General features: G+C 54.4%; 4 protein-coding genes and 4 non-coding genes across 9 annotated transcripts; 3 read left to right on the top strand and 5 right to left on the bottom strand.

Annotated features, from left to right (window-relative positions):
* The first annotated feature begins 68 nt into the window (after positions 1–68).
* Surf1 (SURF1 cytochrome c oxidase assembly factor) lies at positions 69–4,383 on the top strand. Of its 2 annotated transcripts, XM_026395427.1 has the most exons (8): positions 69–246; positions 1,236–1,369; positions 1,451–1,533; positions 2,263–2,454; positions 3,494–3,566; positions 3,644–3,806; positions 4,037–4,118; positions 4,195–4,383. In XM_026395427.1, exons 1-8 carry the CDS (start codon positions 81–83, stop codon positions 4,262–4,264), a joined length of 963 nt encoding a protein of 320 aa, XP_026251212.1. In that variant the 5' UTR covers positions 69–80; the 3' UTR covers positions 4,265–4,383. The 2 variants fall into 2 exon arrangements, with proteins under 2 accessions (XP_026251212.1, XP_026251211.1); XM_026395426.2 differs by lacking the exons at positions 4,037–4,118; positions 4,195–4,383 and having other exon boundaries at positions 3,644–3,964.
* Positions 4,384–4,567: 184 nt separating this feature from the next.
* Positions 4,568–7,357, bottom strand: Rpl7a (ribosomal protein L7a). Its single transcript, XM_026395428.2, has 8 exons — positions 7,281–7,357; positions 6,786–6,906; positions 6,363–6,512; positions 6,059–6,199; positions 5,794–5,873; positions 5,372–5,502; positions 4,864–4,933; positions 4,568–4,727 (listed from the first exon to the last, which is right to left on the bottom strand). The coding sequence occupies exons 1-8, from the start codon at positions 7,281–7,283 to the stop codon at positions 4,623–4,625; spliced, it is 801 nt and encodes a 266-aa protein (XP_026251213.1). The 5' UTR covers positions 7,284–7,357; the 3' UTR covers positions 4,568–4,622.
* LOC113187677 (small nucleolar RNA SNORD36) lies at positions 5,012–5,078 on the bottom strand. The gene has a single exon (XR_003301448.1). It is a non-coding gene; the product is annotated as a small nucleolar RNA SNORD36 (small nucleolar RNA).
* Positions 5,571–5,643, bottom strand: LOC113187672 (small nucleolar RNA SNORD36). The gene has a single exon (XR_003301444.1). It is a non-coding gene; the product is annotated as a small nucleolar RNA SNORD36 (small nucleolar RNA).
* Positions 5,942–6,014, bottom strand: LOC113187676 (small nucleolar RNA SNORD36). The gene has a single exon (XR_003301447.1). It is a non-coding gene; the product is annotated as a small nucleolar RNA SNORD36 (small nucleolar RNA).
* On the bottom strand, positions 6,584–6,657 carry LOC113187678 (small nucleolar RNA SNORD24). Its single transcript, XR_003301449.1, has one exon. It is a non-coding gene; the product is annotated as a small nucleolar RNA SNORD24 (small nucleolar RNA).
* A 116-nt stretch (positions 7,358–7,473) lies between the features above and the next one.
* On the top strand, positions 7,474–14,412 carry Med22 (mediator complex subunit 22). Its single transcript, XM_026395513.2, has 5 exons — positions 7,474–7,693; positions 7,964–8,112; positions 9,878–9,958; positions 10,742–10,950; positions 13,033–14,412. The coding sequence occupies exons 2-5, from the start codon at positions 7,990–7,992 to the stop codon at positions 13,220–13,222; spliced, it is 603 nt and encodes a 200-aa protein (XP_026251298.1). The 5' UTR covers positions 7,474–7,693; positions 7,964–7,989; the 3' UTR covers positions 13,223–14,412.
* Positions 14,413–15,203: 791 nt separating this feature from the next.
* On the top strand, positions 15,204–21,022 carry Surf6 (surfeit 6). The gene is made up of 5 exons (XM_026395510.2): positions 15,204–15,838; positions 17,052–17,255; positions 17,717–17,805; positions 18,642–18,842; positions 18,992–21,022. Exons 1-5 carry the CDS (start codon positions 15,745–15,747, stop codon positions 19,469–19,471), a joined length of 1,068 nt encoding a protein of 355 aa, XP_026251295.1. The 5' UTR covers positions 15,204–15,744; the 3' UTR covers positions 19,472–21,022.
* Positions 21,023–25,703: the final 4,681 nt, after the last annotated feature.

Genomic DNA, 25,703 nt, shown 5'->3' with positions numbered 1-25,703 from the left:
GTGGAGACGCTCCGGAAGCGATCGCTGCCGCTCCGGAAGTAGACGCTCCCGACCCGGAAGCGCCCGAAGCGACTTGCGCGATGGCGGCGGCGGCGGCGGCGCGGTGGCTGGGGCTGCGAGCGGTGTGCATGGGGCCGGGACGCACGGGCGCGGGGTGGGCGCGAAGCCTCGCCGTCCCCAGCGTGCTGTTCCCACAGGCCCCGGCCCGCGCTGCCTGGACGCGCGTCGCAGTCGCCTCTCGCTCGGGTGAGCAGGGGCGCGGTGGGCTGCAACGGGGCTGCGGGCGGCGCGGACAGCGCCTCGGGCTTCCACGGTCTCCCAGCTTGAAGGCTTACGCTACCTTTCGTGCACGTAGTTCCGTCTTTAGATTTATGATGGGCAGTGCAGGCGAAACGCAGCTAGGACCGCACTGTGAACAACTGACCTAAGATTATGCAGCGTTTCTCTATGTAGCACAAAGCCAACAGCACCTGGCCAAGCTGCTTATTAACTGCCTTTTAAATACATTTTGAACTAATGTGACTAGTGCAAGTTAGTGCCACAGAATATGTCCTAACACAATACTGAATATAAAGGCACTAGGTAAGCTGGGTGCAGCGGCGCACACGTGTGATCCCAGCGAAGATTGTAAGTTCGAGGCCAACCTCAGCAATTTAAGGAAACTGCTTCAAAATAAAAGTATAAATGAGCCAGGCGCAGTGGCTCACGCCTGTAATCCCAGCTGCTCCGGAGGCGGAGGTAGGAGGATCGCGAGTTCAAAGCCAGCCTCAGCAAAAGTGAGGCACTAAGCAACTCAGTGAGACCCTGTCTCTAAAATACAAAATAGGGCTGGGGATGTGGCTCAGTGGTTGAGTGCCCCCGAGTTCAATCCCCAGTACCAGTAAATAATTAACTAAAAAATATATAAATGAATAAAAAGGACAAGAGATGTAGCTTAGTGGTAGAGCACTCCTTGGTTCCCTCCTTTAAAACGTGGGATGGTTACATGGTCACAATTGGTGGCAGAACCAGTATCGATCCCTAGACCACGTTTATTTGGTCAACAGACATCTCAAGTGTGTGCTGTGGGTTAGGAGCTGGACTGGACAAGGTGCTGCTTGTTGGCTTCTTACAGCAGGTTGTTTACTCCTGTGCCACGCCTCCTGGTGGTACTGGGAGTCTTGAAGAATTGGCTGCCTCAGATCTATTTGTTTTAAGGCTTTGACCCCATGCCAGTGTTGTAAAACTCTCTCCAGGGGTGGCCTGGGGGCCGAGCAGGTGTGGCAGTTCTATGGCAGAAGCACCTGCCACAAAAACGGAAGATGACTCCTTTCTCCAGTGGTTTCTGCTTCTCATCCCTGTGACTGCCTTTGGCCTAGGGACTTGGCAGGTAAAGACTGGCATCTAGTTAAAATGGCCCTGAGCCTTTGACAGTACTGCCATCTGCTTGGCTTATGCTCTCTTTCTGTAGGTCCAGCGTCGGAAATGGAAGCTGAAATTGATTGCAGAATTAGAGTCTAGAGTTATGGCTGATCCCGTCCCTCTGCCAGCAGAGTGAGTGTGGCAGCCCATGGGTGATCACTGAGATCAGCTGTGGGGCTCTGACTTCTCCTTCCTGTGCTGTCAATCACTTCCCTGACCTCAGACAGGAGTTCTCAAAATCAGCTGTCCTGCTTGGCTTTCTGTTAACAATAGACCATCCCTGTGAAGCCATCTGAGGCCACCAGACATAGAAAAGTCTTATTTTTGATGCTGGGTTTCACTATTTTTTAGGCCTTGAGGGATTCCCCACAGTGCTGACAGCCCCTTTTAGCAATGATTCTTAGTTGGTGGGTGAATGCAGATAATGTAGGCCTCACCATGAGGATAGTATTTTGAAAAGTGCCTGAAGGATTCTACTGACCTTTCCCCATCATTTGAAAACACTCTCCTGGAGAGATGGATCTATGCAGATAAGTTGAATTTGAAGTGGATACAATGTGCTGTATTTGACTTGCAGATGGCATGGGTCCCACATCATATTTTATTAATTTTACATAAAATAGTCACACAGGAATTAACACTTTCATCTTCTCGTAAAAACTTTTACTCTGGTGGCACAGATTCACATTCTCACATGGCACCAAAGGGCTAGAACTGAGGACCTGGCCCTGTAGAGGGCTAGACCCGGCAGTCTTCACTGTGTCTGGCCCTGGTGGGGTGGTAGTTTGCAACCTACTCTAAGAGGATTTATTTTTATGCCAAACCTTGCTTGTCTACAGCTCTTTTTCCCTCTTTCTGTAGTCCAATAGAACTGCAAAATCTGGAGTATAGGCCAGTTAAGGTCAGGGGGCGCTTTGATCACTCCAAAGAGCTGTACATGATGCCCCGGACCATGGTGGATCCTGCCCGGGAGGCCCGGGAAGCTGGTCGGATCTCCTCCTCAACTGAGAGTGGGGCCTATGTAGTCACCCCCTTCCACTGCACCGACCTGGGGTGAGTAGGCCATGTGGGGTGCTGACTGGCCTGCTGGGTGCAGTCAAAGCAGATCAGTTTTCATCACCATGTCCCCCTACCCTTGGTAAGACCTTGAAATCCTAGATGCTCAGAAAGTGTCAGTGCCCTGCTAAGTTTGAAATCCCTTATTCTTATGTGAAATAAGCCATGTCAGAATACAAACATCCTTAGTCAATTCATTTTATTACTGAATAGGTTCCGTATGTAAGCTCTGAAGGGCAAGTTGTCGTCGAGATGAGCTCTGCAGAATCAAACAGCAGCCAACACACTGGTGTAGGACAGCACAACAGGAAGGGCAGTTAAAATCCCCCAAATGCTTAGTGGGAGCTGAGGTGGGGAAGGTTAACACTCGAGGTAGCAAATGGGACAAACTTCCAGAAAAAGAGGAGTGCACGTTAAGATACCTGGGGCTCCTGTTTAGTCCATGTTCCAGTTCTGGGGTGGTGCCCAAAAGCTGCATGACCAGCAGGTTGTGTGCCAGGGCTGCTTCAGTGGCCACCCTGGTTAGGAGGGGGCTGCAGCGGGAGAGATGGTCCCTGAGCTCTGGCCATGGGTAATGTGGATCACCAGTTGCATACTGCTGTGGTGGAGCACAAGGAAGGAAAGCAACAGAGCAGGCTGTGCACCACAAACTGCAAATAGGGCTAGTGAGAGTGGTGGTTGGTGGAGGGGAGATTTTCCCATCAAGAAAGGCACTAGGGCCAGACTTGTAATCCCAGGACCAAAGCCAGTCTCAGCAAGGCGAGGCACTAAGCACCTCACTGAGACTCTGGATGTATAATACACCATAGGGCTGGGGATGTGGCTCAGTGGTCAAATGCCTGGTTATCACCCACCCCACAAGGGAGGGGCACAAGGGGTTGCTGGAATGTACTCTATGGATAGTCCTCAACCAGATCCCCAGTGTTACAAAACCCCTCGGATTCTTCCTTGGTCCTAAAGCTATGCTGTAGGTGCCCAAGCGACAATCCTATGCAAAAACTTTTCTGTGTTTGAAAGTGCTTTTTTATTACCCTAGAGTCACTATTCTGGTAAACCGAGGGTTTGTCCCAAGGAAGAAAGTGAATCCTGAAACTCGGCAGAAAGGCCAGGTAAGGGATGGATATGGGTCTTTGGTCATTTCCCTGTTGCAAGCCCCTGTAAAGAGGAACCTCATCTTCCTTTTTAGGTTGAAGGAGAAGTGGACCTAGTCGGGATGGTGAGGCTTACAGAAACCAGGAAGCCCTTTGTTCCTGAGAATAATCCAGAAAGGAACCATTGGCATTACCGGGACCTGGAGACCATGGCTAGGGTCACAGGCGCAGATCCTGTTTTTATTGATGCTGACTTCCGTATGTTGAGACCAGCCCTCCCCCAGAATAAGTATCCCTGCCTTTTCTTGGCCCAGTTGTGCTGTATTCTAGGGTGTGTGTATGTGTTCAGGGGTGGGGCAAGACACCAAGAAACACTTGAAGGGCGATGGGTTATGGGTCAAGTAACAACCTGAGGATTGCTGTGCCAAGGCAGCTAGCTGTTGGGAAGCAGCAGCAGAGGTGAGGACAGGGGCCCACTGTCTTTGCAGAGAGCACAGTACCTGGAGGACCCATCGGAGGGCAAACCAGAGTCACTCTGCGGAATGAACACATGCAGTACATCATTACCTGGTCAGTCGCACTGCCCCTGGTCCCCTCTTTTTAGTGCACTTCACAGCCTAACAGCTTAATTTTCTTTCAACCTAAGGTATGGACTGTGTGCAGCTACATCATACCTGTGGTTTAAAAAATTCCTGCGCCGGACACCTGGCATGTGAAGAAGTCAGTACAGAATGGTCCCTAAATAATCAGAAGGTCCCTGCATAGATGGCATTTCAAGAGACTTGATTTTACTGGATCATGTATTATCAGTATAAATAAATGCTTTATAGACTCACATTCATTGCTACCTTAAATAAGACAGTGACTGGTCAATCACAAAACCCTGGCTTGGTTTCTGAGCATTTTACTGCTATATACAGCCTTTTCATGCAAGTTACACAATGAATTTCTAAAGCTCTCACGCTACAGGGCATGCCCTTGCTACTGCCTGAAACAAGTTTATTGCCTTCAGCCCAAGACACTGGATGAAGGACAATTTATTATTTTTATGTACAGAAATGCAACAGCATACATTTATCCCAGTTTAGTGGCGAGTTCTTTAGCCTTTGCCTTTTCCAGCTTGGCAATGCGAGCCACAGATTTTGGACCCAGGACGTTGCCTCCCCAGTGGCGACGGATCTGAAATGAAAAAAGAAGCAGTTAGCTTGGCCTGCCATCTCTCAAGGATTAACACTTGGGAGTTTTGGTTTGCTTGAGTCAGCCAGTCCCTTGAAAGCTTGATTCACCCAAGAAGAGTACTTAGGTAGTTTCTTACCTCATCATATCTGTCATTGTAGTTGGTTCTGATAGCTTCCACCAACTTAGCCAGAGCTCCTTTGTCTTCCCTGGGTGGGGGAGAAAAGGTGGGCTTTCAGTTTTAGTTACTCTTTAGGAAATTCCATTTTTAGTTCCAAATAAGCCTTTTTGCCTCAGATATAACATGACCACATGATTCATTCAGGTGAAGAAATTCTTAACCATCATAGGCAAAAGGTGAAATATGTAGGTTCATTAAGCTAGAACATTGGTCTTTTTAATGGAAGAGGGTTACTGGGGATTGAACTTAGGGACACTATCACTGAGCCACACCCTAAGCCCTATTTTGTATTTTATTTAGACAGGGTCTCACTTGAGTCACTTAGCACCTCGCCATTGCTGAGACAGACTTTGAACTCATGATCCTCCAAAATCTACAGGTGTGCGCCACCTCGCACATTTTAAGACATTGGTCTTAAAATGTCTTAAGGGAGCAAATGGACTGGGGGTTGGGGCTACACACTTACGAGTTAACCTGTGTGAAGGCAACAGTGGTGCATGTCTTCCTGTGAACCAGACGTCCCAGCCTAGCCTTCCCCTTGATGATGCAGTAAGGGACTCCCATCTTGCGACACAGAGCAGGCAGGAAGACAACCAGCTGGAAGAAAGCACTGGCTGGAAAGTGTGTTTTGACCAAAGCAGTCTCTTAAGAGATCTAGGTTGGCCATTGCTCAGAGTTAAAAAGCTCAAGTATATGCACTTCAAGGTCTAATTCAGCAAAAGGCTTGCATCATTGCAAGAGCCAGGCATGAACTGGATCACTTGTCAGTGATGTCCTCAATTAAGGGGACTATCCTTGTCACCCACTTTGGTCTTATTATGCCAGACTCATCATTAAGCCTGTTCCACCCTGGTTTCAGTAACCTGTTTAAAAATATGCCCAACCCACCTCGATGGGATCCACATCATGTGCGATCACTACCAGCTGAGCCTTCTTGTTCTCCACCAAGGTGGTGACAGTATTGACCCCTGCAAAACACAAACACTCTGTGAGCATTCAGACATGGCTCTGGTGACAGAAAACAATTGTAATGAGCTGTGACTCAGTGTTAAAAAGCTCGGATTTCAACCCTCACAGTGATTTCGGGTGAAACTGATGCATCATAGCACAGCCTACCCCACTTTTTGCCCCCTCTACAGAAAGGCCCATTCACCTGCTCGAAGGACAGGTGGTCTCTTTGTGGGAACATCCCCTTTGCCAGCAGCCTTCTTCTCAGCCCGGGCCAACAGCCTCTGCTTCTTTTCCTGCTTGGTCTCAGGTCTGTACTTGTGGGCAAGCTTAAGCAGCTGGGTGGCTGGGAAAGCATTCTTCAGTTAGGCTCAGGTAACACAACATAAATGCCTTAATAATGGTATACATAAGAACTGAGTAGAAAAAACTCTAGAGCCACATGTCACATCTTTTCAGTTAGGTCAGCTCCTTGTTCGGAGTTACGCTGGTACATCCCAGAGCCCCACCTGTTTGGCGGTCCAAGGCCTGGGTGAACTGGTTTATCGCAGGAGGCACTTTCAGCCGCTTATAGAGAATAGCCCTTTGCCGCTGCAGCCGGATGTAGCGGGGCCATTTTACAAAGCGGGTAAGGTCCCTTTTGGGCTGGATGTCCTGTCCTGGGAAGTAAAGGGCAACACTGTCAGTAAGGCTGACTGGTGTCAGGTTTCCGCCTCCGGTCTGGGTGCTGTGCATCAGCGATCTTGGTGGTCTAAATGTCATCACCATCTTTCAGATAGCAAATATTCTTTCACATCATCTGCACGCACACGCCTTGGACCGGAGACAGCGCCCCTTCCCTCTACAGCGGGAGCTCCCCCAGCACCACTCGGCGGACCAGTCCGCTCCCTGGGGGCGGCGGGGGCCCCATCCCCGGGGCCGCCTGCACTCACCGATGCCGAAGTTCTTCGGCCTCTTCTCGAAAAGCGGGTTCACTACCTTCTTAGCCTCCTGCTTCTTGACCACGGCGGGGGCCGGGGCCACCTTCTTCCCCTTGGCCTTCTTTCCCTTCGGCTGCGCAGGGGAAGAGCCAGTTAGTCGGCGCCGCTCTCGCGCCCCTTGGCCCGCACGGCGCTGCTCGCGCCCCCGTTCCCCCACGTGCGCTTCGGCCCAGGACACCCGCACGGTCGGGCTGCTCCGCGGAGTGGCTCGGAGGCGGAGTCCGAGGCAGCAACCGTAGCCGCCTAAGCCTCGGCCCGCCCAAGTCCCGCACTGCAGCGCTATGCTCCCCGCTGGCCCAACTCCTCTGTGCCAAGCCCAGTAGGGCTCCAGTAGGGATCCACTAGCGCCGAGCGGAGCCGCGGACCCGCGCAGCCGTGTCCCGAAGCGGATGACGGCGGATGAAACCCGGACCCAGATCCGGGGCCAGACGTTGCACCACGACTCACCATCTTGGTCGGCAGGAGGAGAGAGAAAGAAGAAAGAATTGTGGGTAATAAGTAAGCTGCCTCGGATATCGCGATAGCCGGCGCCTTCGCGGGATTTCGACCTTAAAGCGACAGGACTCCTTAAAGCCTACCGTCGGGGGGGGGGGTCGGGGGGGGGCGGGGGGAGGAGGGCCTAGCGCGGCGCGTGCGCGGCTGACGCTCTCGGCCAGTGGCCGGGCGACCGCTGAGAGCTGGCTGGGAGTTGCTCTTGCAGGCGTGGGCGCCTGTGTTGCCGGGCCGACTTTCCTTCCCGACTGCGCAGAGGCTCCGCTCCTTCGCGGCCCAGGCCCGAGTCTGCGGTGTGTGTTCGAGCTGGGCGGCGTGACCAGAGCTGCGGGCCAGGCCACGCAGGCCTTCGCCGGCGGTCGCCCGTGGTGAGCGCGGCGAGCGGAAGAGGGCGCAGGGTCAGAGGGACCCGGGTGGGGGCCCGTGAAGGAGCCAGGCCGCCGCCGGCGGGGCGCATATGCCAGCCCCGAACGGCGTGGTCCGCGCGGTCCGGGGCAGGCAGTGGGTGCCTCGGGTGCTGGGGCGAAGAGAGGTGCACCCGAGGAGCGCCGCGGCCCCCGCGGAGCCCGCCTGCTGAGATGGATCCGTGTCTGCTGGACGAGGGTGGCTAAGTTCAGTCCTGTACTTTCTGGTGCCAGGCCCCGCTACGCATCTGAGGCCGACCATGGCCCAGCAGAGAGCCCTGCCCCAGAGCAAGGAGACGCTGCTGCAGTCTTACAACAAGCGGCTCAAGGATGATGTCAAGTCCATCATGGACAACTTCACCGAGATCATCAAGACCGCCAAGGTGGGGATGCTGCCCTGGCCTCCAGAGAACGAGGGAGAGCAGGGACTGAGCCGCTCTGCTTAATGGTTTTTGACCAGCACCCGTGTCTGTGGGGGCTGCACTCTGTGACGGGTGGGGATGCTGCGGGGAACAGGTTTTTGTCCCCTTGGAGAAAACGTTTTGGGCTGGAGTGGCGTGCTGTAGTAAGAAACATGTCAACAGATAAATAAATGAGCCAAATACTTACAAGCCTTGGTAGAGTAATAGGGAATTTTGGCCTAGTTGCTGAGCTTCCAAGGCCAGTGCTTACTAGCCATGTGGGTTTGATGGAGACCCCATGCCTCTGTGCCTCAGTTTCCTCTGTGGTGTGGGTCCTTGAGATTAGATTAATTTATCTGTGTAAAGTAGTTATCACAGGGCCTGGCACAGAGCAAGTGACCCAGACCCTGTAGCTGTTGCTAGTGAGTGTGAACAGGTGGAGGGCAGGAAAAAAGGGGGGCGGGGCATCTCTCCAGGCAGGCAAAGCAGTCAGTGTCTTGCCAGGGTCAGGTAAGTCCACTGACTGCTGCAGTAGCACCACATGGAGCGGGATCTTTCCAGACCTCTGCAGACGTGACTGGCTTGGTCAGTAATAGTAATGATGGGAGTTCCTGTTGATTTAGCACCATGTCAGGTTGTGCTGAGGACTCTATGCTGTCCTGTGCAATCTTTGTAAGGACTTTGAGGCAAGGGCCCTTGTCCTTTCCACATTCAGACAGGAAACTAACATCCAGAGTTCTCAGCAATTTGCCCAATCACTTGGCCAATAATAGCAGAGCCAGGAGTGTCTCAGGAGGTCTGGCTCTTATTGTTGAGGGTGTCCTAACACCCTTGCCCTGCCCTGTCCCTCACAAGGCTTGTCAGAAGCCATGCCCAGGTTGACAGCCAGGACTTTAGTGCCAGCAATGCTGAGCTGGCCTCCTGGTTCCTCAGTTTATTTCTGAGACAGCTTGGGCTCAGTGAGGTCTATCCCAGCATCAAGGTAACCTGTCTGTAAGCAGGAACAGCAGCACAGCTCCTGTGAAGTTTCGTGAGAGAAAATGGTCAACCAGTGGTGCTTAATATGAGGCCTGACATTCAGGAAATGGACACTTAAAACATTCTTCATCCTTTATTCTGTAGTTCCAACAGTTTGATTAGTGCCATCAAGTGACACTAATCTCTGGCAAACAGGGTTTTACACCCCAAAAAAGTTCTGGCCAAGAACTAATAGTGCATGCCTGTAATCCCAGATACTCGGGAAGCTGGGTAGGAGGATTGCAAGTTTGAGGCCAGCCTGAGCAACTTAGCAGGACTGTGTCTCAAAACATAAAATAAAAAGGGCTGGGATTGTGGCTCAATGGTGGAGCACTTGCCTAGCATGTGTGAGGCACTGGGTTAATTTCTCAGCACCGTATGTAAATAAATAAAATAAAGGTCCATTGACAACTAAAATAGTTAAAGGGCGTAGGGTGCTGGGGATATAGCCCAGTGGTAGTTTCCAGTACAGGGGGAGGGGGGAAAATCTTGGCCAAGTTAGTTAAGACACCTCTCTACATCTGGCAGTGTCCGTTTGTCTTGGAGAAAGTGCCAGTTGTCTTCCATAAAAAAGAACAGAGAGTTCATTGAATCTCGTGATTAGAGCACCAGCGCCAGGTGGTAGAAGGCAGGATACACTCTAGCAATGTGGGTATGGGAAGCCAGGTCAGGCCAGCAGTGGGGACTCCATGACTGCCAACTGGGCTGATTCTTTTTTGTTTGCCCCCAGATTGAGGATGAGACGCAGGTGTCTCGGGCTACTCAGGGTGAACAGGACAATTACGAGATGCACGTGCGGGCTGCCAACATCGTGAGTTATGTGGAGAGCACGACTGGAACTCCAGAGGGTCATGGGTTTGTGGTTGGAGTATAGTTCTTCTGCCCTCTTTCTACCTGCAACAGAAGGACAATGCAGGGGTGCTGGGTCTCATCTGTTGGCAGCTTTTGAGAATGGGGTCGGGGCAAATCACTTCTCAGGAGATTGTCCCCAAGAGAGCTGCTGGGAAGGGGCAAGGCGGGTAGTCTGCTAAGTCCATTCTGTGACTTTGGGGGCCAGGAAGATAGAGATGCTGCTGATGTGAAAGTTGCCTGAGTCCAGATTGAAAAGGCACATTGTCGAGTGAACCAGCTGTCTGTGCAATGTGATCCTCCTGGAGTCGTGGGGAAACCCAGCTAGCCAGAGTTTCTGCATGTGTGCCCATGGATGAGTGTGGGAAAAGGCCCCCCCGAGGAATTCTGCCCAACTGGCAGCTGTGCTTCCCAGGGAAGAGTAGGGCAGGAGGCAAAACAGGATATAGGCTTCTCTATGGGGTTGAGTTGGATAAGCAGGATGTGCTTGTGCCTGACTGGTCAGATTGGAGATGGGTCCTGTGGGGGTAGAAACCAGAGGTTGATGGGAAGGTTTGGGGAGAAAGCTTATCTCATGTGCTGTTCAAGGCGGGTCAGCTTCACAGATGACCCTGTGCGGTTGGGTCTGTCGTCCCCACCTTGCAAACAAAAGAAGCTGAGTCTCCCAGGGAGGCACTACTGGTCCAGGGTCAACCACAAGACCCCCATTCCCTCAACCTGTGACTACCCTGATTCTATGCTGCAGGTACGGGCTGGAGAGTCCCTGATGAAGCTGGTGTCTGATCTCAAGCAATTCCTGATCCTCAACGACTTCCCATCGGTGAATGAGGCCATTGACCAGCGAAACCAGCAGCTGCGCGCTCTGCAGGAAGAGTGTGACCGCAAGCTCATCACCCTGAGGGACGAGGTCTCCATCGACCTATACGAGCTGGAGGAGGAGTATTATTCGTCCAGGTACAAATAGGGCTGGACTCCGTGCAGGAAGGAGCCTGCCTACTTGAGCCTGGCCCAGCCTGGAAAGTCTCTCTGTTTTTTCACAAACGTGCCTGGTCTTGGCTCTGCTGCCCATGTTCCAAAGCAGAGTCCCTGGCCAGCATGATCAATCAACAGACAGTTCACAGCCACCTGCCGGGGCCCTGGCCTCTCCCTCAGTGCAGTGGGATGAGAATCACAGGACGTCTGGTGTTGGGGAGGTTGAGTCTGGAGAACAGTGTCCTAGGGGCTGGGCCTAGTGGCTCTTGGTTCTTGAATCCATATGTAGATGTGGCAGCCAAGCCTGGGCTGGCCCCTCAGCGTCCCACAGGCCCACACCCATGTCCAGGATGCCACTATTTGCCTTAGGATGCAGCTACAGGTGAATGCTGTTGAATCCCATGGTGTGGAGGTGGGGCAGCCATGGCAGGGAGGAGGAAGGAGCCAGCAGACTTCCTTAGCAGCCAGGGCCTCATGCTTGGGTGCCTGGTATCTGGTCTGCTCAGTCTTATTCATGGAGCTGGAGACTCCTGCATGCCAGCCTCAGCAGTAGCAGGACCCATCAACCTAGCCAGCATGGGGCCCCTCAGAATCCTAACACCTGAGTCTGTGAGCCTGAGGGGTCCCACAGAAATCAGAGTCCAGTGTGATGGCTATGGGGGGAAGCTCAGGCTAGACACAGGGGCCTTGCAGCTCTGTCCCACTAGCTTGGGAAGTCAAGATTCAGTCCAGCAGTTTCGAAATCCAGCCACTAAACCTCCTCCCTCCCTGCTCATGAATTTAAAATGTAATGGCATAGTGAGTGGTACACTTCTGTAATCCCCACAACTTGGGAGGCTGAGTCAGGAGAATGCGAGGTTCAAGGCCTGTGTTGGCAATTCAGTGAGACTCTCTCAAAAATAACTGGGGGGATGGGGTTGTGGCTCAGTTGTAAAGCAGTTGCTTAGCATGTGTGAGGCACTGTGTTTGATTCTCGGCACAACATATAAATAAATAAATGTCCATCAACAACTAATAAAATATTAAGGAAAAGAAATCCAAAGATTTAAAAGAAAGGACTGGGGCTATAGTTAAGTGGTAGAGCATCCCTGGGTTCCACCCCCCAGTACAATGAAAAAAAAATAAAAAAATAAAATGTTCCTTTCTGACCCACGGAGGCCTTGCTACGGAGTCAAATGGCCCGTGGGGCCATTCTATGTCTCTCCCATAGGCAACCTGTCTTCTCCAGCCAGCCTGCCCTTCCCATGTCCCTGTGGTGAAGCTCTGGCCTCTGCTTAGGTGTTCACTTCAGCAATCTGGGCTTCACCATGCCGGGGCCAGGGGGTTTCATCCTCCCCTCTCCTTCCTCTGTGCCTAGTGACCTGCTGGCCACTCTGGCCTCCCTCTGCGTGGGCTGCTCCTGCCTACACTCTGTCTGCTCACTGCTTGCTCTTTCTGGCTCTGCTTCCTTTTCCACTCCTGGGGATGCCACTCAGTGCCCAGGTGGTTCTGAGCCTGAATGCTAAGGGCAGATGCAGAGGCCAGAGCCGCTGCATTTTAGACAGCTGTGGGCACGACCTTGCTCTGAGTGGTTCCTGCCAGGACTGATGAGCCACTCCTTGCCTCAAGTATTCCCTGCGAGGTGGGAAACCACAGAGAGCCCAGCAAGTCCTAAGGCCAGAGAAGCAGTGTGGGGAGGTGCAGGGCCTGTTTTCCCGATAATCATCCTGTTTAGGTCAAGTTGTAGGCAGGGTCTCTGCTGTCAAGGCTCCTTACAGTCTGATGACCTCCCTAGCCAGGGAGGGGATGGGCAGCCAGGCGGGAGGGGACCTTCAGAGAGGCCCATGTGGAATTGCTCAGCAAGTTGAAAGTTGGAGGGCCTGCTGAGCCTCTCGGATGCAAGGGTGGTCCCTGTGGCCCCTCTCTCAGCCAGGCCTGCTGCAGAGGGGCAACCACAGATAGAAGGGAAGGCAAGTTGGGGTGGTGTTCATGTTTTCTTAACTCTGCTTCTATCTTGCTTTCCCCTTCCCTGGCTTTCCTCTTGCCTGCTCCTGTCCCTCCCTGGGGTTTCTGGTGGTGGAAAAGCTCAAGTCTTTGCGAAGCTAATGACCTGCCTCTGTGCGAAGCTTACTGGAGGCTGGACCTCGACACAGACTCCGCTGATGGTCTCTCAGCCCCTCTGCTGGCGTCCCCGGAGCCCGGTGTTGGCCCTCTGCAGGCTGCAGCCCCTGCCCACTCACACACTGGTGGCTCTGGCCCCACGGAGCATGCCTGAGCTTCTCAGGGCCACTCTACCAGGACCCGTAGTTCATCAGGAACAAATCCAGGGTTCTGCCCTGGATGTCCACCACAGCCCTGTTTCTCTCAGCCTCCACTTCCAGTTGAGTACTCTAGGACCCCCTGTGGCCTCCTTTAACTGGCCAGGCCAGGGTCAGCCCCAGGACAGTTGGGGAAAGTTGTTCAGGGTGGCCCACCATGTCTAGCTGCTACCTTCCTGACTGACCAGGTCAGAGAAAGTTGGTCTTGTTGAGGACCTGGACTGTGGGGCAGTGGTGATGCAGGATACCAGGAAGACAACCTGTGAATGTATTTAAAATTGGGAGGGGAGCTAGGTATGGTATGCACATCTGTAACGCCAGCAACTCAGGAGCCTTGAAGCAGCAGGATTGCGAGTTCAAGGCCAGCCTGGCAAAAAAAATGGGGATGCAGCTCAGCTCAGTGGTAAAGCACCCCTGGGTTCAATCCTCAGTAATCCCCCAACACACACACACAGAAAAAAGGGGGGGGGGCTTAGTGGAGAGCAGTAGCCAAGCCCTTAAGCCTTGGCTCCTGTGCAGAGACCTGCTTACTACATCTTTCCCCAAGCACAGATGTGCCTGCTGTATTATAGACTGCCTGCCTGGGGAAGGCTGTGTGAGCAGATGGCCCACTCACAAGGCAGCCTGCCAGGGCTTCTTCCTGAGTTGTTATGTCTGTTTTGCTACTTTTGTAATGAAACTTAAAATAAAAATACCACCTTGTGTGTTGGTTCCTCTCTTTCTCACTTCTGGTCAGTCTAATACTGCCTTGGATTCCTAGCAGCTTCTGCATAACTCCTTGCTCTACCTGGATGGCTTTGGGCTCCAGCCTCCTGGGTGCTCCCAGTAGGTCTTGGATGTTTGGTGAATGAATGGAAAACTTGCTGTTGCACATCACATGGTTCGGGAATCAGTACTTGGGTATCATCTACTTCTTAATGCCATTGAGTCTGTGCTGCTACACCTGCATTTCAGAGAGAAAGAGGACACAGGCTTGCAAGAGGTGAGCTGTGCCCACTTCCCAACTCTGTGGCTGTAAAGTGACAAACAGGACTTGAACTCTTAGGAGCCAGACCTGTTAGGTGCAGGGCAGGCTGAATGAATGTCAGCTGCAGGATAACCTGGGGGAACTCGGCTCTGTCTGGTCCTTTATCACCTGTTTTCTGGTCCTTTATCACCTGTTTGCGTCCAGGCTCAACAGTTGACCCCCACCCATCTGATGCAACAGAAACCCACATTCGACCCTGCCGCATCTGCCTGAAGGCAGATGACACCTGTAGCAACTACTGTGATCCAATTTTGTACGCCAACAAGGCAGCTTGCACACCAAGAGACCCCATTAGATTTGGACTACAAAAACTCTCCTGCTGGGCCCCCTCTCTTGCTCTTTTTTTCTCTCTTTGCTCCCCCCCCTTCTCTTTCCCCCGTTCTTTCTCTCTTGTCTTTCTCACGGCTGCAATAAAGATCTCTTGGTCTCTCCCAGTGTTGTGGTCACTTTCAAGACCCAGTGCCTTTTTGGTACCAGGTGTACCTTTGACATGCAGAGACTACAGTGCTAAGGTGGCTGCAGTGGTGGTAGACCAAAGACTAGGGCTGCATCCAGTGGCTATCCACCTGCTTCACCTCCTTCCCATGAGGAAGATCACTGTTCCTGATATTGGCAGCCCAGGATCCAGCGTTGAGGAACTGCAGCCTGTCACCAGGGAGCCCCAGACCTCAGGAGCTGGCAAGTGGGAAGGGGGGTCAGAAGCTTGCTCAGAGGGAGTTTTTATTGATAAGATGTGGGGTGGTCTCCAGCATTTTAACTGTCGGAAGTTTCTACGGAGCCGCTAAGGAGAAAAGGAGTCCCCTACACCTGGAAGCTGAGAGTTGGGGGAGGGGGACTGGAAAGAACTGGCCCCGATGAGGGTCTTGAATAACCTAGAAACAATTTTCGAATCATGAATTTAATTTGCTGCTTCAACACTATATTTCCCATTCAAAAGCGGAGGGGTTTCTTCTGCCTCTCCAGCCCTGGGAGAGACGTCCTCCATATCCCGCAGTCTCTCGAGCCTGTGTTGGAGGGGTTGTAGCCTAGACTTCAGCTACGCGTGTTAGAGTAGCCGGTGGCCGCCACGTGACCAGCCCCGCTCAACGCCGGGCTCCACCGCGCGGCAGGGGCTGGGCGGAGTGAGGAGCGCCCGTCGGAACTGAGGCGAGCGGTGGCCCCGCGACCCCAGGCTCCGTTTTGCATTAGCGGGAGGTTCCTTGGTCCTCAGAGCGGACAGGACAGCGCCGCGCCGCACGGGCGCGGACGTGCGCGAACAGGAGCCGGGCCTGAGCCCCGGCCGCTGCAGGGGCACTCGTCCCGGACGCGGCGGCGCTCGGAACTGAGCCGGGGGCACCGCGCAGGCCACACCCCTTCCGGCGCGGCCAGGCCCGACCAGGCGAGCGCGGGCGCGGAGGCAGGCACCGCCAGACGAGCGCCGAGTCGCCGCGCCGGGCCCACGAGTGTGCCGCCATGGCCTCCCTGCAAGCCAAGGACGCCTACTTACAGGACCTGGCCAGGAAGATCTGCGCCCCGCACGACCCCGAGCCACCGCGGCTCGCGCGGGGTAGGCGGGCCGGGCTGGGCCGGGATCGGGTCCGGTCCGAAGTCGGTCTGGCTGGGATCGAGGTGGCCTGGGGCCTGGCGGAGTGCGGTCGGGGTCTCAGCTCCGCGGAGTCTCGGAGGAGGGCAGGAGAGCTCTCGTCCGGCCCCGCTCCTGGGGTGCTCGTGGGTGCGAAAGCTGCCCTAGGAGCAGGGGGCAGAAGTCCTTGGCCGGAGAACGCGTCGGTCTTGATTTCCTTGGCCTGTCTTCCGCGAGAGAAAGATCAAGAGCTGTTTTAAGGGTCTAGATTAGGGGCCGGATCCAGTCCAGGAGAGGGTCCGATGGAGTCAGGACCAGAGGCTTCGCAGGGAGCCCCACTCCAGGCAGGGGCTGGGGCAGCCATCTGACCCCAGTTAGCCCTCAAGTGGACCAGAGAGTCTGTGAAATGCCGAACAAAGTGTAATCTACCTTACTCTTGGGCATTACCCTGACGCGTGGCCCCGGGGTGAAGGGAGCACCCCTGCTCTCAGCAAGCCCCCTCCTGCCAAGGAGGACCGCTCCTCCCCTGGAGCTGCTGGGGCTGTCCTGGTGCATCTCCAGCTCTCCACCTGGAGTAGTCTATAGGGAGCAGTGAGCAGTCAGTCAGAGGTGGAGGGAGGGAGGAAGAGGGCTCCTGCCATGAGGCAGGAGAATCTCGAGCTCAAAGCCAGCCTCAGCAATGGCCAGGTGCTAAGCAACTCAGTGAGACCCTCTCTCTAAATAAAATACAAAATAGGGCTGGGGATGTGGCTCAGTGGTTGAGTACCCCTGAGTTCAATCCACAGTACTTAAAAAAAAAAAAAATAGGAATGGACAGGGGCTTGATTCCCACTCAAGTCAGCACACAGGATTTTCTTGGGCAGAGGTGCCATAACTTGCTGCTGGACATGGATGTGTGTGTCTCCCCAGCTCAGGTGCTGAGCTGGTGCACATCCTGGGCTTTGTGCAGGAGAATCCTTTGTGCTGGGTCCTGCACATGGTTGTGTGCTAGGTTTTGGTGTGTGGCTGCTCTGTTTTTGGAGCTTTTGTTTCTGAGCACTGTGGCCTAGTGTTGCTGGCTCCTCAGCCTACCTGAAATCTACCTGATTTCCTTCATGGGATCAAAGTCCTTGTGGGATCAAAGCCTTTGTGAGACCTTCCTGTTGCTGTGTGGGGCATAGAGATTGGAATAGCAGCTTTTTGTCACTTTATATCTCAGCTAGTAAAATTCAAGGCTCAGAAGCTTCTGGACCCCGAAAAAAGAAAAGAAAGAAAACACCAAAAAAATTCCGGGAACAGGAACAGAAGGCTTCAGAGCACAAAGCCAAGACCCTTGGGGAGAAGAAATCTCCAGTGGCTCCTGGGACCAAGAAGCCAACAGCAAACAAAGAGGAGCCTTCCATCTCCACAGAGGCCCCTGCAGGTAAGGGGCTCCAGGGCAATGGGGTGGGGATTAGATGCAGATGTGGCCTCCTCTGCTCTTAAGTCACCATCAGGGCACTGGGTATTCAGAGCTTCCCAGAGAGTGAAAATCACAGAAATGCAGTGGGTAGTAGACTGGGAAGAGCATGGTGATCTGGGCTATGTGGACCAAGACCATGGAGGACATGGCTATGAGTTTCTCAGCATCTGGAGCAGTGAGACTGGTAGGAAGAATTTTTTTTGTACCACAGTGACCCAGATATAACCATCCAATCCAGGAGGCTGTAGGGGCCAATCCACATGGAAGAGGTGGATGGAGTGGAATTTAATGGATTGGCCTGTAGATCCGCAAGTGGCCACTGGGGACAGGAGGGCAGTGAGTACAGGCTGAGGCTTAGGTATTGGGCCCTGGGGAAGGACATCAAGAGGGGCCTCCTTTCAGCCCTGTCTCCCTCCCTGCAGGTGGCCAGGCTGCAGCACCTGATTCTGTCTTTGCCTTGGATGTCCTGCGCCAGCGGCTGCATGAGAAGATCCAGCAGGCTCGAGGCCAGGTAGGTGGGCCACCTCTGGAGCACTCATCAGTATGTCTTTGGAGTGGCCTCCCTACCCAGCTCCATGCTCGGGGTGGGAGGGGGCTCTTAGCAGGGAGCAGGGTCTGCCCTGGGGGAGCAGGTGCCCTTCCCTGCTTCCTGGAGAACCTCAGTCCCAGGGTCCCTGGCCTTTTGCTTGTTCCTCTCTCCCATGGGTCTCAGAAGCCCAGCCTTCTCCTCTGGGAAGCCACCTTTGTTGGCGCCACAACGGCTAGCATGGCCCATCTGTTCTTCTAAAGGTCACCATGAGATGAGGTGACTGGCCAGCCTCCATTTTTGTGCTGAGTAGTGCTGTTTACTCTCTGACCTGGGCACCCACCTTTCCCTGGGACCCCTCCCGTCCACCTCTGCTCTGCAGACAGCTTCAGCTTCTCAGCCTCCTGGGTCATGACCACTGGCCCTTCCTTGGTTCCTAAGAGGCCGTCAAGGTTCTGGGCCCTCATTCCTGCAGCACAGGGCTGGGTAGGTCTGGTGCAGGGCACTCTTATTGGCTGTGGAACTGAAAGGCCATTGGGATGGGGCTGCAGTGCAGAGCCCTAGTGCACAGGACCGGCTTGCTCATGCAGAACCAGGCCCCGCTCAGAACTGCAGTGACACGCGTGGCAGTTGGTGAAACTGCGGTTGGCCTGAAGCTGGAAGCCACCCTCTTGACCCTCACCCTGGAGCCACTGGCACCTTGGGCAGCAGTCCTGTTGAGGAGCTCCTCTTGCACCTTCCAGCCCTAATTCCATCTCCGCCCTGTGTCAGGGCAGGGCCCTGAGGCTGGGAGGACTCTGAGCAGACCCTGCTTCCCCCAGGATGGTACGCTCTCTGCTGCCAGACTGGAGAAAAGGCAGCGGAGAAAGCAGGAGCGCGATCGGAAGAAGAGGAAGCGGAGGGAGCTGCTAGCGAAGGAGAAGGAGAAGGCCGCAGCACAGGCCGGAGGCACTGCAGCAGTGGCGGCTCCCCCTGCAGCAGTCTGCACAGGGCCACAGGAGCCAGCGCTGATCTTCAATAAGGTGAACCGAGCAGGCTCCGGGCCCTGGCCTGTCCCCTGGTTGGCTCTGTGGCCTCAACTCCCTCTTGGGTGGCAGCAGCCGAGTGGTCTGGGTGCTCGTGAGGCGGGGTGCCGGTTCTGCGTTGTCACCGACCTGCTGCTCGTCCCTAGGTGGAGGTCAGTGAGGAGGAGCCGGCCACCAAGGCCCAGCGGCGGAAGGAGAAGCGGCAGAAGGTGAAGGGGAACCTGACCCCTCTGACAGGCAAGAACTACCGGCAGCTGCTGGAGCGCCTGCAGGCGCGGCAAGGCCGGCTGGAGGAGCTGCGGGAGCAGGACGCAGGGAAGGCCCGGGAGCTGGAGGCCAAGATGAAGTGGACCAACCTGCTGTACAAGGCCGAGGGGGTCAAGATCCGGGACAACGAGCGGCTGCTGCAGGAGGCCCTGAAGCGCAAGGAGAAGCGCCGGGCTCAGCGGCAGCGCCAGTGGGAAAAGCGCTCGGCCCACGTCGTGGAGAAAATGCAGCAGCGGCAGGACCGGCGGCGGCAGAACCTGCGCAGGAAGAAGGCGGCCAAGGCTGAGCGGCGCCTTCAGAAGGCCCGCAGGAAGGGCCGCGTGCTGCCCCAGGACCTGGAGCGGGCGGGCCTCGCCTGAGCACCCCAACCCTCCCACCGCGAACCCTCCCCACCCTGGCTGCTGTCTCTGAGACTTCAGAGCTCCCAGGTGATAGGTGACACTGGGCATAGCCCGAGGGCAGCAGATGCCATCCTCGACTCCCAGAGCTGCCTGAGGCTCGGATCACATGCTGAGGAGAGTGGGGTGTCTGTGTTGTCGGTGAGCAGGGCCAAGGCCTGCAGACGTACGGGAGTGGAGAACTAGACCCAATCCCAGAGTCCTTGTAGGGTGGGAGAGCTTCCCTGAAGTCTGCAGGTTGCCAGGGAGCCCTCCTCCAGGCCCTCCTGCCTTTCCTGGGTTCCCAGGGGTCCTGGGCAGGAAGAAAAGGGCCTTGGTCAACTGTCCCATTAGTCCAGGGCTCAACAGGAAGGGATGCAAGCCCAGGGGACTGACTGGCTCCCATAGCTGGGAGAACCAGGGCCAGCCAAGCACTGCCCTTCTGGGGATGCCTTGCTCTTCCCTGTGGTAGTCTCATCCTCTCCTGTTCCTCAGTAGTCCTAGGACAATGTTTTCCCAGCTCAAAATCCAAAGAGGGGAACGGAGCTGTTCTTCCTAGGCCCATGGGGTGTGACTCAGGCTGCGCAGTCACCTCTGGGCATTTGCTGGCTCGAGGGCTGTGTCGTGGTCAGCGAGCCTCGGCACCCTCCTGGAGTCAGGGCAGAGGACTCCCTATGGGTACAGGGCTGAGGGAAGCCTGCTTTCACCAGATGAGTGGGTAGGAGATGGGGACAGGGACCTCAAGTGAGAGCCTGGATGCAGATGGGGGGAGCGCGACTGGACATTTCCCTAGTGTCTTGGGGGAGCATCCCCCACTGCCTGAACAGCTCTTTAGAAATGGGCTGCTTGTGCTGATTTGGTGGCCCACACTGGTGATCCCAGCACTCAGGAAACTGAGGCAGGAGCTGGAGGATCAAAACTTAGAGACCAGCCTAGGCAATTAGCAAGACCCTGCTTCAGAATAAATGAAACAAATGAGAAGCTGGGGCTGCAGCTCAGTGGCAGAGCAGCTGGTTCAATCCTTGGTACCAGACCCCGGGGGGGAATGAGCGCTCCCCCCCCACACACACACCAAAGGCTACTATTTAATAAAACAGGCAGAGTACACCTGTGCACACAGTGGAAAGGTCCAGGAGAGAACAGGCCTTGGGTGGGGTAGGTTTCTGTACTCTTAAGGCCTTTGCTGTGGCCCAGTTGAAATGTCCCATACGGTTATTTTCTTGTAAAGGAGTGGGCTGGGGGAGTTCAGCTGGTTGGCAGCCCCCACCGCCCTTGGTATCTACTTGGTCACTGCACTCAGGCCCTGCTCTTCTGGGTGGCCTCCACCAAAGTTAAGCCCAGTGAGGGGCACTGGGGCCTGAGGTTCTGCTCCTAGCAGGGCTCCTGTTCAAGTGGCTGCCCACGACTCCTGCTGGCTGAGGCCCCAGCAGCTGTGTGCTGATCTGATAACTCTGCCCCATCCTGCTTCCTGCACTTGGTCACCACAGGCTATATCCAATAAACCTCTTGCATTCCTAATTTGGTCTCTGTCTGTTTTCTGGAGGGACACACAGCTCCCGGTACAATGCCAAGTAAGTTTTTTGTTTGTTTTTTGGTGCTAGGGATTGAACCCAGGTCACTTAACCACTGAGCCTCATCCCCAGCTCTATTTTGTATTTTATTTAGAGACAGGGTCTCACTCAGTTGTTTAACCATTGCTGAAGCTAGCTTTGAACTCGCAATCCTCGTGTCTCGGCCTCCTGAGCCACTGGGATTACAGGCGAGCGCCACTATGCCCAGCTAAAACAGATCTTAAAAAGCATTCTTCTTACCTTGTTCCTGATACTCAACACTCAAAAATCTACAAAATTAGTAAAACAGTAGAGGATAAGAGAGGACACTGTGTTGCCAAGTCCTAGGACCTACTCTAAACTTCTGCCTTTGCCAAGCCCTCCCCAAGAGAGCTGGGTGGTCCTGGTCAACTGAGAAGGCGGTGGCTTCCAGTCACCACCCCTGCTTTGACAACCTTGACGAAGTTAACCAGGGCAGTGATAGTGCCTCCCTGCAGCTGCCCATTTCTTCCTGGTTTTCTTGGATGGGAGGGACTTGCCTTTGGTGAACTTCAGAACCTGACCAGCTCGCTCCCCCTCTCCAGGGGACCCTTGCTTGGCACCCAGTCTCCTCCTCTCTGTGCCTTCAGAATGGGGAAGGTCCTTTGCTCTCTTTTCTTCCTTTTTATAAATGTGTTGGGAGTCTGGAGCTTAGTCTTTGCTCCAGGAATCTGCCTCCTTGGCCGCCTCATCTGCTTCTGTTTCTTTGCTGACCCCGGCTTGGAAACCGCCGCTCCTCCCTGGATCTGCCCTCTGTCCTCGTCCTTGCTGTCCCTGCCTGCATTACCATTCTGGGCAGCCAGTGCGGGGTGCCCGGCCTGGTCTTTGTCTTGTCCTCCTCACTGGAGCTGCTATCAGTCTTTCTGGCCAGGCTTCTGGCTGCTGCCTGCAGGCTGCTCAGGGCTTGGGTGGCTCAGGGGTGGAATTCTTGGTGGTGCTGCCTGGGCTGGAGCTTCATCCTCAGGGCGGAGCTCCCTGAAGTACTTCTGCCGCCTTTGCTGCGTCTGGTCTTGTGCTTGCTCTGGGGATGGCTGCCTTAGCGGGGTGTCTTCTCTTCCTCAGAGCTTGACTCAGACCCATCGCTACTGTCCACACTGCTGTCCACAGACTCTGCTTCCATCTCCGCTTCCTGGGGGCTGGGTTCCCAGGGACGTCTTCAGTGGCAGGGCAGGAGGCGGGGGACTGAACTGCAGGGACCTGGTGCTTTCTTTGGGGTTTTTCTCTCCTCCTCATTGGGGCAGTCTGCACTGCTGGAGCTCTTCAGTGCAGGACAACAGCGGCTTTCCCTGGGACTTGGCCCATGACTTGCTTCCAGGTCCAGTCTTCTTGACTAGCCTGGTTTGGCTGGGGCCTTTGCCTGAGCTTTCACTGCCACAGGATGCTGTCTGGCTTCTTGTTCTTTGGCACCTCATCCTCTGAGCTTGAGCTAGAATCAGGCGTGTTGCTCTTGGCTTGGGGCTTTCTGGGGAGCCTTTTTGTCCTCCTTCTCCTCCTCCTTGCTGGATTCTCCACTGCTGCTGCTCTCTGAAGCTTTGGCTGCACGGGATGCCCATTAATTTGGCCTCTGTCTGTTTTCTGGAGGGAACACAGCCCCCACTAGGAGGCTGTGACCGAGACTGAGAGTCTACTATACCTGGCAGGGGTGATACACCTTCAGGGAGAGGGTGGGACTGGACATTAGGAACGCCAGGCAGTCAGTGTAAGCTCAGAACTAGTATGCTGCACTAGGAGGAGCAGAGGTGAAGGCAGGTGTGGCCAGGCAGGCAAACCAAGGAGCAGGAAAACCGATGGCAGGAAGGACTCACAGACCTCTCACGGGTGCACTCCCTTGTTTGGGTGGGGGGACCAACCATCTCCAGTGTTAACTTTGCTCAGCCCACACAGAGCCTGTGCCTGCACGCCCTTTATCCTTTACTCTTAATACAATGAGTATGGAGCTCCTCTTGATGCTCATTTTTAGAGAGTCCAGCTGTTGCTCTTTAGTGTCTTGTACATAGGAGCTTTTTTGTTTGTTTGTGGTGCTGAGCCAAATCTCCAGCTCTCAGGACACAGGCTTTTTATACAGGTTGAACTCCTTCCCAGGTTTTGTCTTTTTTAAAAAGCAACCATGCACATTTTTTTCATCTTTTTTGGGTCCTATTTATTTGTATTCACTTAGGGTTATATTTGTTTAAGAATATAATATATATTTGTCTTCACTTAGAGTTATATTTGTTTAAGCTACCAAGGCAAAAGAATGTTTACAAGGTATTTTTAAATAAAGAGCTGTTTTCACTTACATGTTGTAATTTTTTTAAAAAAGAATCTTTTGTCAAACTCAGAAACATTTCCCCTCAAGTTTTAAAAAGTAATATTGCTCTATATTTTACTCTAATTTATTTACATTTTGCTTAAATTTTATTTTGAATAGGTAGTGCATTAACAGTTTCAGTCTTAAAAAGGGCACTTAAAGGTTCATGCTGGACCCTTGCTGTCGGGTTCTGGGCGCCAGATGGCATCAGAACCTAAGCTCTCGGTGAGGGCTGGACCCTGTGGGGCGGGGCGGGGCATCAAATGGTGTGTGTGTGGGGGGTCGGCTGGAAGCCTGCGGGACATCAGGGCCGCGGGACCGGGAAGGAGCAGGACTCTTGGAGAGGCAGATGGTGTTGCTGCCGGACCGGCGCGGGCGGCCCCTGTCCTGGCCACAGTCCTGGGGATGATAGTCCTTCCCGCGGGCAGCCGCGGATGCTCCTTAGCGCCCCTTATCCTCTTGCGACGCGGCTGCCCTGTGCTTCACCGGGTTCCGAGGCCCCTGGCAGAAGGTGGCGACAGGTGCGGACGCGGAGCCATGACCCCGCGGCCGCGATCAAAGGCGGTTTAGTGCCCCCCCCCCCCCCGTCTGTTGGTCAGGTTGGGAACTCTCCACGCCTCTCTTGGTCCCTCTATGCTCACCTGCCTTTCCCCGAACTGGAGTTCCTAGTGTGACCCCCGGAGCCCGCTGCAGAGTCGCGGAAACGCCCGGTGCCCACCGCGCGGGCCCAGCAGTGCAAGTGGCCCCCAGGCGCCTGTGGAGGAGGGCTGCGGCTCAGCAGGACCAGGTGCTTGCAGTTGGCGGGGAAGTGGGAATTGTGCGCACAGCAGAGCGCGAGGGGACATGGGAACCCTGGAGGCTGGGTGCAGGTCTGTGAACTGCGGTGGGAAGGACATAGAACCAGGGCTGAGGTGCCCAGAGCCAGCACTATGCCTGATTTAGGGCACTGTTTAGGCACTGCTATGGGGGGGGGGGGTTGTCGGACTGGGATTGTAGGGGGACAAGAGGTGTCTCCAGGATTTTCCAGAGAGAAAGGGCCACTGGATTCAGGACCAGCAGGATCCTTGGAATATGGCAGATAACTCCAGCACATGCCGGGCAAAGTCGCAGCCAGGTTTATTTAGGAAAACAGATCCACATTCAAGGGATGGGGGGAGCCCTCTCTAAAGGGAAAAGCCAGGAATACTACTCAAAGGCCAACCCAGGCCTTCAGAGGGAGAGGCAGCAACTGGTGGGTGTGGGGAGTTAATGTTTCTAGAGGGGGCTGCAGGGGCTGGACAGGAGGTGGGGACAGGGTGGAACTGTACAATCTGAAGAGTTTTTCCTTTGTTTGCACTTTCCCTCATTTTAAATGGGTCTGGCCAAGGGCCAGCCACTCAAGATCTCCAGCTGTGCTTTGGGCATCTCAGGCTTGTGGGACTTTAAGATTCTCTCTCTCTATCCTAAAAACCCATCACAGAACTAGGAGAAGGATGAAATAGAGGGGAGACCCTACTTAGCTGATGAAGGAGGATGCTGTGTGCTGATGGCCCTGGGCTCACAGCTTGTGAGTATGTACTCTGAGCCAGGCCGGGTTCAGGAATTGGGAGGATGGGGCTCAGGAGGCCAGTTTGCCCACTGGAGACAGGTTTGGAGAGCTGTAGAGCGCCGCCCTGCCTACACAAGAGGGAAGCACTTGGGGAGTCGGGAGTTTGGGGGGGGGGTGCTGTGGCCTGCCGTTCCTATTATGGCTAAGTTTTCTGGGTCCATCATGAAGCAGGAGAAAAGAGATAAGCATAGTTACAAAGGACTCTAGCAGGAAGGGGAAAGGAGACCAGCTCTAAATCGCCTTCACTCCCCAAGCTGTCTCCTCCAAATGAGAACCTTTAAAACCTCCTTGGGTCCTCCTGGGTGTGGTGAGTGGCTGAGATGCCTGTGTACCTTAACGCAACTTTTTTTTTTTTTTTTTTTTGGTGGTGGTGCTGGAGATGGAACCCAGGGCCTTGTGCATACAAGTCAAGCACTCCCAACTGAGCTGCATCCCAGCCCCAGCATGTGCTTTGGATGGACTAAAGCCAGGGGAAACGTGCTATTGGAGACTTAAGACATGGTGTATCCCAGGTGTCGATGTCAGCTTGGATGTCCCCGAAAGAAGCAGGCACGTGACCTGCCCTGTGTTCCGTGATTAAGAGGATTGAGGTCACCGGCTGAGGTCACCCCACCCACTTCTCATGTTCACTGTTCATCGAATTTCCTTTAAAAGAAGAGCCCAAGACCCCCAAAGAGCAGCTACAGCTGAGCGGCCCCACCCTTCTTCTGCATGTGTGTCCTGTTCCATTGATTGCTTTACTGAATG

The sequence above is a fragment of the Urocitellus parryii genome, chromosome 4 (assembly GCF_045843805.1).
Source record: "Urocitellus parryii isolate mUroPar1 chromosome 4, mUroPar1.hap1, whole genome shotgun sequence".
In the NCBI taxonomy this organism is placed as follows: Eukaryota; Metazoa; Chordata; class Mammalia; order Rodentia; family Sciuridae; genus Urocitellus; species Urocitellus parryii.
Note: the sequence above shows the minus strand (reverse complement) of the source record. Positions and strands in the feature narration are given on the sequence as shown.

Bases quoted from the DNA above. Each gene is read 5' to 3' on its own strand.
- Surf1 (XM_026395426.2), top strand. From the start codon at position 81: ATGGCGGCGGCGGCGGCGGCGCGGTGGCTGGGGCTGCGAGCGGTGTGC. The intron at 1,534-2,262 runs GTGAGTGTGGCA...CTCTTTCTGTAG, and splicing joins CCCGTCCCTCTGCCAGCAGA to TCCAATAGAACTGCAAAATC. The intron at 3,567-3,643 runs GTAAGGGATGGA...CTTCCTTTTTAG, and splicing joins AAACTCGGCAGAAAGGCCAG to GTTGAAGGAGAAGTGGACCT.
- Rpl7a (XM_026395428.2), bottom strand. The intron at 6,513-6,785 runs GTGAGTGCAGGC...TTTACTTCCCAG, and splicing joins GCCGAAGAACTTCGGCATCG to GACAGGACATCCAGCCCAAA. The intron at 5,503-5,793 runs GTGGGTTGGGCA...GCTTTCTTCCAG, and splicing joins ATGATGTGGATCCCATCGAG to CTGGTTGTCTTCCTGCCTGC.
- Med22 (XM_026395513.2), top strand. From the start codon at position 7,990: ATGGCCCAGCAGAGAGCCCTGCCCCAGAGCAAGGAGACGCTGCTGCAG. The intron at 9,959-10,741 runs GTGAGTTATGTG...TCTATGCTGCAG, and splicing joins ACGTGCGGGCTGCCAACATC to GTACGGGCTGGAGAGTCCCT. The intron at 10,951-13,032 runs GTACAAATAGGG...GTGGTGGAAAAG, and splicing joins GAGGAGTATTATTCGTCCAG to CTCAAGTCTTTGCGAAGCTA.
- Surf6 (XM_026395510.2), top strand. From the start codon at position 15,745: ATGGCCTCCCTGCAAGCCAAGGACGCCTACTTACAGGACCTGGCCAGG. The intron at 17,256-17,716 runs GTAAGGGGCTCC...CCCTCCCTGCAG, and splicing joins CTCCACAGAGGCCCCTGCAG to GTGGCCAGGCTGCAGCACCT. The intron at 17,806-18,641 runs GTAGGTGGGCCA...TGCTTCCCCCAG, and splicing joins TCCAGCAGGCTCGAGGCCAG to GATGGTACGCTCTCTGCTGC.